Source organism: Neodiprion pinetum, chromosome 4 (genome assembly GCF_021155775.2).
Source record: "Neodiprion pinetum isolate iyNeoPine1 chromosome 4, iyNeoPine1.2, whole genome shotgun sequence".
Taxonomy (NCBI): Eukaryota; Metazoa; Arthropoda; class Insecta; order Hymenoptera; family Diprionidae; genus Neodiprion; species Neodiprion pinetum.
In genome coordinates, this window is record NC_060235.2 from 43,431,560 (window position 1) to 43,448,643 (window position 17,084).

Sequence of the window (17,084 nt, forward strand, 5' to 3'; positions counted from 1 at the left end):
AAATTTCAACGATACGTAGTATCCTCGGTCACCGAAACTTCCCTCGATAGTTCGTTGGAAAATTGACGTATATTATGTCTTTGATTTTATATTTTGAGTCACGAAATGAATTAGCAGCAGCAATGATGACTCGACGAAGTATGTGCAACGTAAAATACGTCAGCGACAACAAGAAAGCAATCTGGAGGCAAGACCTGTACAACCGAGGTGTCATCGCGTTTACTTATCGGTTATTTATTTCAGTCGGCACAGCGGAGAATTCGCGCCATGGTACTACAGTCCGGAGCACCAGGTACCGGAACGCTAGGAATCGGCCCCACAGGTGGACCGCGGGCTGGTCGTGGCGGTAGCCAGGACGGTGGTTCACGTTCTCGGCGTGATGGTAGCGCGACGTCACAGGGTGGGTCGTCGCAGCAGCGATCGTCCTCCCCTACCAACCAGCAGCAACAGCAACCGACGCAGCAACCGCAACAGCAACAACAACAACAACAACAACAACAGCAGCAGCAGCAGCAGCAGCAACAGCAACAACAGCAGCAACAACAGCAACAGCAACCACCACAGAATCAGTAACGTTGAAGTAAATCACCCGATGCCAACCAAATGCCTCAATTTATGTATCCAACATTCTTCCCGCACGGGGTGATCTTTACCATTTTGAAATCCCGACAAGCATACGCGGATAAACGCTTAATGTCCGTACAATCAACACGGACGCTTCGTAACTGTATCCTAACAATAAGAATGGTTGGACTCGTATCTTGGAAGATTTCAAAAAATCCGCGAAATTACAAACTCAGTTCTCTATGTATATTACGTAATATATAGAAAGGTGACATGCATATAACGAGGATAACGTGACACGTGTCTGTCCTCACTATTCTATCTCCGTTTTTTCCACGTCTACCTTTCTGTCTTAAATTACCACCTACCTTTATACTGTACTATATCCCGTCCCGACCCCGACCTTGAAACCTACCCTTTCTGCCAACCACTCTCCGTCGCTTTCTGCCGCACTAGCGGGCTGATGAAGGTGAAGAGACACGGAGGAAAAAATTTCAAACTGGTAACGCATTCACCCCGTTGAGGATTATTATGACTATGATGATGAATGATAATGGATGGATGATGATGAAAAAGATGATGCTTATGATGATGATGATCATGATGATGCTTATGATGAAATACACACAACCTTATTACCTCATTCAAACGATTAAAGATGAATAATATGACACAATGATCGGAAACAAAACAAAATGAATATCAAATAAAATGAGAAACGTTAAAGTAACTTTAAACTAAAATTTAAGTAACATTACATTTTTAATAATAAAATAAACTACAACAACAAAAATAATAATATTAATAATAGAATTCACATTAATCATAATTTTAACATTAATAATAACAATAATAATAATAATAATAATAATAATAATAATAACAACAACTCGGCGACGACGGCGATGATGACGACGGCAGCAGCAGAAACACCAGCTATAATAATGGTGACCAAAAAACGCTGTACAAGCTATACATATACATACCTAGAAGTACACATGCGTATATAGGGGTTTCCACGTTGTTTTTCACAACGTTTCTAATTCAAGTACTAGTCCACGGAATTCAATGGTACTACTACACAGAATTCTTAGTAAACGTGGGACTCGAATACGAAGTTCTCTGGGTGTCAAATTTTTCATACCTTGGCATGTATCTCCCTAAATAGTCGTTAGAGATAAAAACGGCGGAAAATAAACACGTTTCACTATTCTACGAAGTTCTTGATAATATTACTTGTCTCTAAGTATTTTCGTGAGTCCATTGTTTCAAATACTTGAATGACAACCACTCGAAGTTTTTAGAAGCTTATTTTTCCAGGCACAGTGCACCAAGATGCCAGAATAAGTATTCTTCCAAGACCTTTGAAATCGTTTTGAAACGCGAAACTACCATGATGTAGCCGCAACGTTCAGAAACGACATTCACTTGTTAGTTCGATGGGTTCACAATATAAGTTTTTTCATCGTCGAAAATAAACATCCCCTGGTGCTGATATACGAATATTATTAATGCTCGCGTTAATGGAAAAATTTCTGTATTGCAAAAACTACGTAGCATGATGAAATTTTCTTTTTGTTATCATTTCTGTTTTTGTCATGACGTTCCTTCCCAAAATTAGGACGGCTCCGAAACAGATGCATCATTTCAAAATTAAATTTTTCTTTCCATTTCGTACTCGACATACGCTTGGCTGTGAAAATTTGACTAATTTCCCGTGGAAATCCCTCCCACATACATGTCAAAAGATACACGTTGTATATACTAAACCAACTAACAGCTGCAGTCTGCCGACATCGATACCGACGTTCTGTTTCTAACAATCAGATTAATTCCTCCTACCCAACCACCCTAAATTTGTCAGATGAGTTAAGAAAGATCCAATCTATCATGTGCAAGCTGTAAACGAGCCGATCTGAAGAAATACCGGGCTGAATGCACAGACGATGAGAGAGAGGGTGGGAGGGCTGGACGAATGAATGAATCAATGGGTGGATGAATGGATGGACGGATAGACGGACGGCTGGATGGATGGATGGATGGATGGATGGATGGATGGATGGATGGATGGATGGATGGACGGACGGACGGACGGACGGACGGACGGACGGACGGACGGACGGACGGACGGACGGACGGACGGACGAATGGATGGATGGATGGATGGATGGACGGACGGACGGATTGGTTGGTTGGTAGGTTGGTTGGTTGGTTGGTTGGTTGGTTGGTTGGTTGTTTGGTTGGTTGGTTGGTTGGTTGGTTGGTAGGTTGGTTGGTTGATTGGTTGGTTGGTTGGTTGGTTGGTTGGTTGGTTGATTGGTTGATTGGATGGATGGTTAATTGATTGATTCGTCGAGGATTATTTAGCAATAAGAATGAAAACTCTTCGCGTGGGCCCTTCGCATCTGGAGCACCATACCAAAGAAGTGACGAAGAGTTATACAAACAAACCTTCGACTTCACAGGACGAAATGAAACCGCATTACCTATAAATTGCGGAAGTTGACTTGATGTATCACCCAACAAAGAGAGAGTTCCTTGCAACAGCTGCAGCTGGGATATCCATTTTTCCACTCATGCGAAGACGCTGCCGGGGACCAAAGTGGAACCTTGGCGTTAAAGTAACCGAAGCAACGTCATCGTCAAGACCAACAAGGAGGGCAACGGAGAATGGATCAACGAAAATGTCGCACCGTTAACATTACACACTACTGACACATGTTGTTATCGCGGTGCGTGAAGAAAGCTGCCCCTACAGCCTTTCGGAGAAAAACCAAGTAAAATTGGTGGGTAAAGACAAGATGGGTAAGAAAGCAATAAATATAACGAAGAAACAAAGAAATGGCAACAACAACATCAACGACAAACGACGAAAACACTCAAAAATGTCAAGGCACAATTGTTATGGTGTTTGGAGTGCGCGCTGTTATTCGGGAATCGGGAAGATTTCGAAAATGATGTACATTTTATCCTTTTGCATACAGGCATAAATTTTCGTGCCTATAACTAGTACACATAGATGTACGTGTATACCGTCGGCACTATGCGAATTAAGGACTATTGTACAATATGAAAGTACGGCCGTGAAAAAATGTATGTGAACATCAGCAACTATGCCTGTATAATATATGTATAAATAATATACGTGTGTGTATATATGGGCGGTTTAATGCACGAGGCGAATAGGGAGGAGGAAACAGCCATTACAATTCTTTCAGGGATTTTTATTTTATCATGAATGTAATAACGTGTGAGTGAGCATGTGTCGAATTATACTATTAATGATAAGTAATAAATGACCGATTAAGGATATGTATACGTATAATATATGTACATGCCAAATGTATTGTATATATACAGCGTGGCGCGAGGGATGAATGAGAATATCAATATTCCTCTGGACGACATATTATTTATACGGCTGCGCGGTGAAAAATTTGGTATTATGTCGGAATGGAACGATTGGCAGGAAAATTACCAACAATGTCGAGTCGAGAAAACCAAATGAATGGATTTACGGATTAAACCAAGATATCCGGGATTCGGGGTAAGGTTTACAAACTACCTTGTGTTCCTCGCGCCCCGAGCGACTATATTATATGTATAAGATTTATGGGGGAGTAGCGGTTAGGGATGCGAAAAAAATGTTGAAAAATTTGCGTAATTATATATCGATGAGGGGGGACTGGTGAGGATGAATCATTCGATTTCATATTATACAAACGGGTGATTTTTTGGCGATTTACAAGATTTCCGAAAACTCCCGTACCAAATTGGACTGAAGTACCATCCATCGTTTCACCAGAAGCGGTTACATCGGTCGCATAATACATACATACATATATATTAACCCCAGTATACATATATATGTATGAATAAAGAGTTTTGCGCTGGCTTATTCGAGTATCGATTAACCGCCCAAGGGACTCGGTGGTACGCTCTTAGTACAAAGATTAAAATACGAGTTTAAGGAAACGGCTGCAAGTTTTGGGGTAGAGTATAACGAGGGTGAACGGAAGTCGGGAGTTGACCAGGTTATCGGGGTGGGTGCAGCAGCAGACTGATTTTCGTTACGTGCGATGTGTTTTAATCAGTTATTACATCATGCTCCGCATCGCCTGGGAACTTCCGGTTACCATGTCTGAGACGGAAGGGATATTTGAATATAAGTGAAATTTTATCGAAAAGAGATATGAAAATTAAGAGAGAGTAGTAAGGAGAAAAAATATATAAGTTTATTTTTGATACATTGTTGGGGAGATCTTCAAGTGAATCTCTCTTTTTTTTTCACTATTATTGATATGGTTTTTCCTTTTTCCATTTAAGAAATTATTTTTTCTTTTTAATTGATTATTTTCAATTTTTTTTTTTTTTTTTCTCTAACTAGATGTTTCAAATAACTTAATGAAGTTTAAAAAATATTAAGAGAAAAAAAAAATGGAAGAAGAACACACGTTGCAATTTGAAAAAAGTAATTGAATAAAAATAAAAATGCGAGGAGAAATTTTAATATAAATTTAAACGTAAAAAATTAAAAAACAAAAAAAAAAAAAGAAACGAATTGATAAATTCGTGAAAGAAATGGCACATAGCTTTTTGCACTATGTGGGAACAAAAGGAGATTTTTAGTCGGATAAATTGTATAATATATTTAATATAATATATACGGTGATGAAACCGGTTTTTAGTAGCGGCGGTTTTGTAAATTGACGATGGCTGGCGCCTGCGTGGTAACCTAGCCGGGCTCACAGTTTTATGTGATCCGATAGCTTGGGGAAACGTGGACGCCCCCCATCCGGTACGGTTCTAAGCCGTCGCCGCAATAGCTGGTGTGGCCGCCAAGTTTATTTATCAAGCGCGAATATAAAAAATGTTTGAAAAAAACGAGAAAAGCGAAAAAAAATATGAATAAATAATTAAATAAATTCTAAAAAATAAATACAGTGCCAAGGAACAAATAACAAGCATGATAACATCAACAACTCGCAAATTCATCGAAGATCCAGCCGGACACAACGGCACGTATGGTTATCAACTTAAACACAGCCCGCAAGCCGACTGCGGTCTGATTCACAGTTAAATTTGAAGAAATGAAAAAAACATTTAGGCCTCGTAAGAAGCAAAAAAAGAAAAGACAAAAAGAAGAAAAACAATTTTTAACCCTCCTTCCACGTCATTGAAAAATTTACATCCCAATGAAACATTGACAGTTATATGAGTACCATTAGCTGCATCAAGTTATAGTCCAAACTTTACAACTATTTAATATTCTACATTCGACAAATCTATGTTTATTATGATCGCTTCGTTACGCAAAATCTAATCCACTCACAAAATAATACGATGTATTAGGCATACGTGCAGGGTTAGTAATTCCTTATCGCTGATGTAACGATATATCGCGAGAGCCGTGTGACAACGCCTAATTCTATAAAGCAAAGCTCTGCACTATGTCACAAGGCAAAGTTTACTACCGAATCGCTTTGTTTCACCCTTCTAGGAGAACAACTTGTGTGGGCTTTGGGTAGTGACATTAGGGTTTGTTAAGGTATAGTGGAATTATTGTCTCTGCACTCTGTGGCGTAATGCGTTCGAGAATGAGAGGAGAAAAATCAACGGAAAAAAAGCTATAACTCTACATTCAAATTTCACTCTCTTTCAGGACATATCTCTCGAGGAATAAGAAAAAAAAATCGCTAGCAACAGCAAAATGATGGTGATAGAAATTAAAAAAAAAATCTGCCCCATACAATGCTTTCGTTTGAATTAGGAAGGCTCCGAATCCTTTGAATGTACATACTACTAGCTTAATTCTTAAACTCATAAAGCAAAGGATAAAAATGAAATGATATGCCCGATATGTATGAAAACCCGCGACATCAAGGAACCAGCAAAATTTCATTAAAAACACCACGATTTGAACACTAATACAAGAAAACGAAACAAAAACTAGACCGTATAAAGCGGAGAAACCAGATCTTGGAAAAAAAAAACTAACTCCTCACCTCAGCATTTTAGACACGAACAACACACTCGATACATAAAAATGTACAAATAAAAAAAAAAAAGAAAAGAAAACAAAAGAAAAAGAAGCATAGAAATTATTATATATAATAATTTTAAACATTTTAAAGTTATAAATTATACTTAAAGAGAATAAACTACAAATACAAATAAGGATTTAAGAAATAAGCATAAAAACTAACAGTTAACAGAATAAAATAAACAATGTGGTATTGAGTATATATACCAGGAAAATGTACAAACTTAATTGCTAAAAATTTAAACGTTAGTATCTATGATATTTAAATACGTAACTATAAAAGGAGAATCTTAACGTACCATATACCACATAGGCTGCTCACTCCGTGAGGTAAATTACCCGGGCTGGTATACGGTTTCGAGGGGGAGGGGGGGAAATGCCAGCTTGCATCAGATTTTCACTTTCCTTTCTCTGGTAAATATCCTAACTCAAATAATCCGAAGTCTGCATGCTTGTATAGAAAGCAGGTGAAACATACAGTATAACTTTATCATGTCGTACCTATACGTCCGCGAAGTAAACACGGCTTGGAAACGTGAAGGATAAGGACAGCTTTGAAATGATTGAACGGATTATATTTCATTCGAAACGTGACAAGATTCTAGCAATCAGTGCAACTTTTATCTGGCTCACATTTTTATATTTTTCCAATCATATTTCTCGAACGGTTGGTCGTAGCAGCCCCGACCAGTTTTCTTTTCTTCATATTTTGGTAATCGCATGTCTGACGTTGAACTGTTTAGAGGACGATCGTTAGTTAACTTATTCAAACAAAAAAAGTGAGCTTGGCAAGCCGATAAAGTAAATGAAACGCGATAATTGTAAATCTTACAACGTGGAATACTTATAATATAGTTGGCAAAGTGTGCGTGGAAAAGAATATAACGAACAATAAGATAATTTTGTGGAAATCTTATCTGAAAATTCATCCTAGCGCAAAATTTGCCGGACGTAAATTTATCAGGTCATACAAGTAGGAGGCGAATGTCATAAAAGGTATCGAACCGTAAGCCCAGTCTTCAGAATAAATCGAGCTCTGTTCCATTACCGCTGCAGAGCTGAACTGCAAGAAGCACCGCAACGGAGATCGGCGTGCACATGCGTGCTGTTTGTCTTTTTTTTTTTTTTCTTTCTCGACACGACAAACACATCGCCACACTCTGCTTTGACAAATAGTAATTCCTTACGACGGAGTATTACACATACGCGCTATCAGATACGTACTATTTTCATATCCTTTTTCTCATTATCATTCTGTTGGCAAGAATTATCTGGCTTCGCCACCAGAGCCACGCCGAATTTTGAATTTGCTTCCAGCCATTGTCAAATGCTTCGCGACAAGGCTGAATGTATGATTTTAAGATTGGAAAATGCCTGCTTTGCCGTTCGAGGCTCCATTACCGACAAATTGCGTAAAATATTTATCGGAATTATCCGAACGAGTCTGAAGTGAATTTCTTCAAATAAAAAAACAATCGACAAATAGTAATAACGATGATAACGATAGCAAGGCAGCAACTTTTTATCATTGCCGCTGACTTAAGAGCGCTCGTAATACGCGAAGATCCGGAATTAAACAGACATGAATCGATTACATGTATGCACACCGGGCATGAGAATCGTTTAGAACTTCGCTGTTCGTATAGAATTTATATAATAATATTATACACTATACCTCTGTAGATACTTATTAATATACATATACGTAGATATCAATTGTGCAGATTGAAATACCCACGGGGAGAATGAGGAGACGGTTGCTTATAGGTAACCATATCATTTCGACACTTTACGTCCCGAGTTTCTGATAATTGTACGTACGCGTTATACGCATACCCATGGTCCGCTTCAACGTATAACGTGCGATTCGTTACACCTATGCATACATACACACATACACACGTACATACCAGAACTACGTTACGGATATGGATGTGGATATGGATATGGCGACCTATAATACAATATGTAATCAAAATGCTGTGACTTTACTATACTTTATGCGTAATGTCCGGTATGAAAATTGACGACGTGACATTTTGGATTTTAGTATTAACGAAAGGGAGATCACCGATCGGTACAGACGGCATTCTTGACGAGATTCTTGCAAAGGACGTACATACGCCATGTGTTAATATATAATATATAATAATATATAATTATTAATTTTGGGCATTCACCCCGCAGTATAGAACATCCGTTCCCTCGTTCGTTCCTTCGTTCCTTCGTTCCTTGTATGTGTAAATTACTCTATACTCTACAATATATGTTATACACTGCATATACATACATACCTATATGCATATTGATATTATACATATACACATTAGTACGTCTATATAAGTAATATAACGGTGATGATATAATATGTCGAGGTGAATAGTTGGCAGAGATCGAAGGCCTTATAATTACCTATATTAATACACTGCTGGGCATTGTTGTTAAGCGAAGAGAGAGGGTGATATCGCTAAAAATACTACTATAGCTATACGTGTACATAGTAATATCACACGTACGAGAAATATTGTTGAAACCTGATCTATATACATATAATTGAAATAGAATATTAACGGGGAAAAGATCTGTTGATCGATATGTGTGAATAATATGCAAGCCTTAATATATTCTATTATCCTATTGCTGCCAGCATGGGCATTATGAAAACTACGCGGGTCTCTTACACTTGTCTTACATACATCCACACATACATATTACATGTGTTAAATATACATATACCTATACCTATACCTATACCTATACCTATACTTGGACAAAATATATACGTTAAAAATCCTTTGGTACATACCGCATTCTACGAATTGATGGCAAAAAAAAAAAAAACAGTTATTGAATAACACGATGCGGTATTACTGGGTTCTGCGTCTCGATTCCGCTGCACGATTCGTTTGTGAACCGTGACAAGAGGCAGCAACGAGCTGGGGGTAAAATGATTCTAGACAAAAAGACAGTTGAAAACTGGAGAGAAAAAGCAAATGGAAAATATGAAGGAAAAAAAAAATTTACAAAACGACAAAAGAGAAAAAAACGAATAATCATTAAACCAATAAAGGTGTATAAAAATGAAACGTAATAAATTCATAGTTATGGATCACCTCGAAGAGATTACATCGCAATGTATAATTCGTTTCGGATAATAGTGATAAGATTAGTGCTTAGGTAACATATTAGGGACGCAGGCGAGTGGCGTGCGAATTAAAAGATTGCCGGAATTTCGAATAACCCACATGCACGATGAGTCGGTCGATTGCACCCTATTATATCGCTGGGATCGCAAATATGTCGCATCCAGCGACGACTCCTGAAATTACATTTGCAAAGCAAACCACTCCGTATGTACGTCCGTGACTCGATGTCCCTGTTGGTACTAAAAGCCAAAATGCATTCGCAAAATCATATACAATGACAGTTCGTTTATTCGGCTTGGTAGCGCGGGGTCGTCGTTTAAATTACGAAGAATCTTGGGTTAATTGTGAACTCTTAATACCTGACTTGAAACATTGGCCCTGTGACGCGTGTCGTCGGGCCGCCCCCCTCCCCCCCCCCCCCGATTCATTGTCGCGACGAGCCCTGCGCTTCAATTCAGCGGTAGGTAAACTTTAGTTTCCGCGTAACTTGGTCGCGGAGAAAAATTGAACACAGGTTTCTAGCCGATTGAGTTGAACGTTGTAAGCATTACTGAATTGAAAATGCATCCGTTACCACAAAACCACCATTTTTTACGATATGCAAATAATAATAACAAGAACCCAACAACAACAATAATAATAATAATAATGATGATGATAATGATCACGTTAATGATGGTAATAATAGTAATATGATAATAATATTAATAATAATAACAACAATAATAGTAATACCAACAGCAAAAACAATACAGGGGAAAAAATTTGTTGGAATCGTATACCCGACGTTAATTATGAGGACAGCGCTGTATCGCAGTCAAAATTACTGGCATTGCGGTGTGTGACAAATTCAGAGAATATTCGCGAATTTAACTCTAACGTACCGATAAGTAATTTTCACCGTACTTCCTTGAATTTTTACTCGAAAAATAGTGCTATCCATATAATGAACGTATCACATGTGAATTCGAAAGATCTTTTTTCCATGGAATAATAATAAAAATAATGATAATAGTAATAATACCGAGAAAACAAATAAGATCCAAGAAACAAACTTGTGAATAATGAAAGTAAGATGAGAAATGGTGCAAGGGGAAAAAAACTGACGCATATTTGCCCATTTGGATTATTATGTCCTGTACTTCCACCGTCATTTTGTTCTGATAAAGAAACTATAACGCTGCTGTTTGCCAATACTAGTTGGCGAAAATTACAAATTGACGTACCGTATGAAAAAAATACTTGGTATCTAACCGCTTGAGCTAGTGTCTAACGCGACGTTTAATTTAATTCGCTACTAAACAAGGATGACCAAAGTACTGAGAGTTTCTTTTGTTAAATTTCCAATAGCCTTAATATCGTTAGATAACACCGGCCGACAAAAAAAAACAAAAAAAAAGTGTTCTGTACATTTGAACAGACCCACCTACTTTTATGTATTTTGACGCGCTGAATCCGAATCTGAGGTCCATTTGGTCCGTACACCCTCAAAATTTTGAGAAAAGTGCAAAAAAACCGCGAAATATGGAAAATACTGCAGTATTGGTGATAAAAAAAATTATAAATATTAATCATATAAGTTTTACTTGTGATTCGATCCGCTGAGTATAAATCTGAAGTTTATTTTGCCTGTAGGCCTTTAAAACTATAAATAAATTGTAAAAACTCCCTGAAAATTGCTATAAATTGTATTTACATTGATTAAATTTATTTCTCACATATTGTGATGCACTAAATCCAAATAAAAAATCTGTTAACGTGAATCAGTCAGAAATTTACCAAAAATCGTTCAAAAAAGCATAGAAATATAAGGTAAGGAACGAGCTTTATCGATTTCAAGCTGTTCTTCGTTTGTGTCGAACTCTTTTGTCTTCAAATGACCTACGCAACGGGTTTCTCTTTCGTTTTTTATTGTCCTTCGTTACTTCTCTCTTCAGCGTCCAGCAAAAATCAATGAATGCCATCATGTTGACATTCCACTTCCCTTGATATCGATAAAGCTCGTTCCTTACCTTATCTTTCTATGCTTTTTTGAACGATTTTTGGTAAATTTCTAACTGATTCACGTTAACAGATTTTTTATTCGGATTTAGTGCGTCACGATATGTGAGAAATAAATTTAACCATGTTTAACCAATTTTTTTATTACTGTAAATACAATTTATAGCAATTTTTAGAGTTTTTTTGCAATTTATTTATATTTTTAAGGGCCTACAGGCAAAATAAACTTCAGATTTATACTCAGCGGATCGAATCACATGTAAAACTTATATGATTTATATTTAGAAATTTTTTTTATCACCAAAACTACAGTTTTCTCCATTTTTTACGGTTTTTTGCACTTTTCTCAAAATTTCAACGGTGTACGGACCAAACGGACCTCAGATTCGGATTCAGCGCGTCAAAATACATAAAAGTAGGCGGGTCTGTTCAAATTGACAGACCACTTTTTTTTTTTTTTGTGTTCCGGTGTAATTCGCGAACATTGCTTTGTAGGATTTTAATTTTACCGTTAGCGTTTACTCGTTTGTTCGATCGTTTCGTTCCTATTCTTGTCAATAACCACTGTATATTTCTAGGAGATCTAACGTTACACGAATCTATGTAGATATTGACGAGGCCAAATCCGTGTGAAATTTTTGGCCGATTGGTTAATTAATTTCGGATTAGGTCGGGTCATGGATCCGAATTAGGAATTCGGAAATATTGCCGAAAAATAGACCTATACGTGTATGCAGATGTTTATCTACACTCCTATATATAGAAACAGATATTGAAATGTTTCGTAAGACAGGCTACATAGACCGTATAGATATACAATATATATATATATATATATATATATGTATATATATATATGTCCGTGTAACTACGATTGCACAAAAGTCATCATGAATTGTATAATTATGCGTATTCGTAATCGTTCATTCTGCAACAATTTTACTGCGATTGCTGTACAATATACTTGAACTGTAAATTTTTTCATTCTACGCAACAACCGAAGAAGAAAAATCCATCTCTATTCATAAATTATACGACGGACATGGCATACAGGGTCATTTATTGAATACCGACCGGCGGACCGTCGAGTGAAACGGGGGGAAGGCTTCAGGTATTACGGCTGCGTGTTATTCAATAGATGACCCTTTATTCGCGACTCATTAACTCTAATAACGCACGAACCCAAAATAATATCGACTTTCGACTTCCTACGCGTAACACTCTGCTGTAATGTTGTTATCTTGAATTAACAATAAACTAGTACAGTTCAATCGCACGGTAAGAGAAAATGAAGAAACGGAAAAAGAAAGAGAGAAAAAATGCAGTTGTATATAATTACTGCCGGAATCTGCAGCCTCTGACCGGATTGGGGCATACATTATAACATATATTGTTACACTTGCCGGCAGGCCTACGTACGTTGCATATTTACAATTATTGCACTATGGCGAGATCAAGCAAATTTCATAAAAAAAAAAATTAAGTATCGAAGCATAAATGATGATCGCAACAGAAAAGCTACTGAAAAAAATGTAACGTATTAAACGAATCGGCATCCCGCGGAATAATCTAAGAACATTTGTGGATTCAAAATACATTACACGGTATACACCTGACAAATATAGTACACACGCCTCATACGACGTGTGGGATAATTCTGTTTCGTGCTCACAAAATGGCAGCATGTGACCATTTTAAGGAATAGTACCTACTATTATTAATAATAACAACAACAACAACAACAACAACAACAACAATAATAATAATAATAATAATAATAATAATAATAATAAAATATAATAAAAATAATAGTAATAACTATAGTAATTACAATAATAATAATAACGATAATAATAATAATAGTAATAGTAATCATTGTAGTAATAATAACGATAATAATAATGGTAATAATAATAATTAAAACAACAACAACAACAACAACAACAACAACAATGACACTATATGATAGAATTGTAATATGATTATTAATAACAAGCTTAATAATTACAACATAATTTTTTTTTTTGAAATTTAATGATAACAAAAACATTGATAATAGGAATAATTACTACGATAATAATTAATATTGTTAATATTATTATTATAATTATAGTTGTAACGATAACTGTAATACCGACGTTGTTAAAACAGTCCTCGCAGAAAAAACTAAAGATGAATGATGAAAATGATGAGAATGGAATACGTTGAATCCGTGAGCGAAAAAAAAATGCAGCGCTTATTTCTCAGGGACACGATAATGTAAACTAACGTATTGTCGGTTGCCATTGCAGGTATAATTCTGATCAGCGCGACGTTGGTCGACACTTGAATCATTAATTCGAAATGCATGCATAAGATAAGACGCTTAACTGGCATATGTTGTATATATGCGTTTGGTATTCATATATAGAGCGCAACTAACGATAAACGCGGCGAGGGCTTCGTTGCTCCATAATTAATATAATTGCTGTTTGCTTGAGTTACGTCATTGGCAAGCGTGCACGATCACTTGGCGTTTTTCGCATTCGTGGCGTTGAAAACTAGATTGCAGTTCGAAAGAGGAATAATATAGTCGGCGATGAAGGGAATGGAAGCGATGAATAAAAATAAAAGTGAAACACGTAAACAATAAAAAGTATAATAATCAAGCCCACGATGCATAATTTTGAAATTGTTCCGTTATGCAAAGCCAGTGTGACAAAACATGTGAAACGCTAATCCCTAAACACAAGTTTGAAAACTAAGAACCTACTGAGTTTCATGTTTATCAAGCGCAAGATTACACGACCGATTTAATAGTACTTATGAGATTTTATCCCATTTATTCGTAAAACGTCGGATCAATTTAAAATTCTTCGCCCTATAATCGCCTTCGGATGTCAGGTTGTGCGCTATAACCTCGAAGCCAGTCTCGCGAGGAAATTTATTGATTGAAAATCTGTACGATATTTATTAATAATCGTCTATAGATGACCAAAGCGGACTTTTTGACAACAGCACGATCTGTTTACAAAAAAAAACTCCGAATCGATTGGAATTATTGAGGAAAAAATGTTGAACCGGTATTCGTAAATATTCTTAAATCGGTCGAACGGAAGTCCGTGTTCGAAACTCCCTAAAGATATTTTCTTGGTAATGAATCACACTTTTATTATTATTATGTATCATTTACTATGTATTACGTATCGTTATTGTTGTTGTTGTTGTTGTCGTTGTTATTATTATTATTATTGTCGTTATTATTATTATTATTATTATTGATATATCATTTTCATTATTACACTACTATTGCTATTATGATTGCTATTGTTTGTCTACCTTGATTACTTTAATGGCTATTATCCTATTATAATTTCTTCTACTTTAATAACTACTACTATTTTTGTGCCTTCAGTGATTGATTATTTGCTGTACTTTGATGAATTTAGTAAAATGAATATGTATGAATTTGTTTAATTTTTGTATTTCATATAATATGTATTGGTAATTCTACGGAAATCATGACGGAAAACAGAATAACATTATACAAAATTTGAGATATGATTATGGATAAATAAAATGATGACGACGGCGATGATTATAATGGTGACTACTACAATTTTACTTACTACTACTACTGCTACTACTACTACTACTACTACTACTACTACTACTACTACTACTACCGCTATTACTACTACTACTACTACCACTACTAGCACTAACTACTACACGGTGAGAAAAATCTGAGAAAAATTACCCTGCTATCTATAATCGTGATGTAAAAGACACCTAATGCATTTTTTATTGATGCATGTTACAAAAATTATAGGTTTTTATGAAAAAAATTACTACCTTGCTTAGAAACTATGTATTTCGGCAGCATAAAATTTAAAATGTGACGACGCATTTTTCTGATGCAGCACCGTAAAAACTACATTAGGTGTCTTTTACATCACGATCATAGTAACAGCAGGGTAATTATTCTCAGATTTTTCTCTCCGTGTACGTATTTGCAAGACAGAAGAAAAACTTGTGCACTGCATATTGTTTTAATTTACACAAGGCGCATAAAATTTTGACGACAAATTAAAGTTATGGTGTTTTTAATGGATAATGTTCAAAGATTACTACATATATGGTTGATCATTAAGTATACAAAGAGTAGAAATAAAGTTCATAACTATAAGGCAAGATAGACGGTGCGGTTATCCCTCCAGAGAGCGAAATTGTCACCAACTTTTAAGTCAAATTTGAGTAAAACTAAAAAACAATCAAAACTGCATTAAATGAAAAATGACGCCAGATCGTGGGCGATAGAACAATGTCAAACAACACGTTTTAATTGTAAGCTCAAAAAATGTCTGGTCAATTGTACTTGATCTCGTTGGTGTTTGGCCGATCATCTCCTACAAGTGTGAGGTATTACACACCAACTCGAGGGATGAAAATGCCATTCCGCGGTGATTCCGTCATCTTTTTAACAGTAATATTTGAATTTTTTCGTTTAAATTAGTAAAATGAATATATAAAAAAAAAAATAGTTACCACTTCCGGATTTGGCCTAAAATGATCATCTTTGACGATGAATATTTGACCATTTTTTCGAATTTTTCTAAACTGGCATTTGTTTCAAGCGAAAAACCAGAAATAATGCAAGAGTGCTGTTCAGAGTTTAGGACTATTGTGTAAAAAATTATGAAGCAAATCAAAAATGATGAGGTATAATCGTTTGTCGAGTTGTCGTGGAATACCTCATATGTAGAATATATGTATAGATAGAATACCCATGTTCCAACTTGAAATACATACGAAATGCGAAGTAAATATGAAAAATTGAATGAAAAATTTATCGAATAACGAAATGAAATGAAAATGAAGTGAAACCAAAAATACATTTGGGACCTTATAATCCTGGAGGGAAAACTCACCGCTGAGTTCGATTAAAATTTTGTTGATGTGAGGAATTGCCACATACCATAGATCGGAAATTTTAATGAGAACCATACTACGTTGGATGTGTAAAAATTAATTGTGTGAAGAAAGAAAGAAGGGTGCGCTTCGACCGCAAATTTACCCTAACGCATTATAGCTTTCGTTTCGACAAATTATCGATCCGACATAAAGATTAAGATTTGCAAATCTGCCGAAGACTATGATTATACACTAAATGCGATAATTTTACAACACATACATATCTATGTATTGCATGTATGTACCTACGTATACATTTTATGGACGATTTATTTTTAGTTCTTGTATGTTCCGTAACCGGTGACATAACTATCCGATCAACAATACATACTATGGCTCACAATATTTACAATTCTCCTATTTGTTACTACATACCC

The 17,084-nt window shown here is 36.0% G+C and overlaps 1 protein-coding gene across 10 annotated transcripts in view; it reads left to right on the forward strand.

Moving 5' to 3' along the window:
- Window positions 1-11,213, forward strand: part of Imp (IGF-II mRNA-binding protein) — an 89,572-nt gene extending 78,359 nt beyond the window's left edge. For 9 of the 10 annotated variants that reach the window (XM_046620673.2, XM_046620676.2, XM_046620675.2 and 6 more), the window contains one exon: window positions 244-11,213. In XM_046620673.2, coding sequence (XP_046476629.1) covers window positions 244-573 — 330 coding nt within the window. In that variant the 3' untranslated portion in view covers window positions 574-11,213. The remainder of the gene's footprint in view (window positions 1-243) is intronic. The other variant, XR_011176832.1, reaches the window with a different exon arrangement.
- The last annotated feature ends 5,871 nt before the right edge of the window (window positions 11,214-17,084 follow it).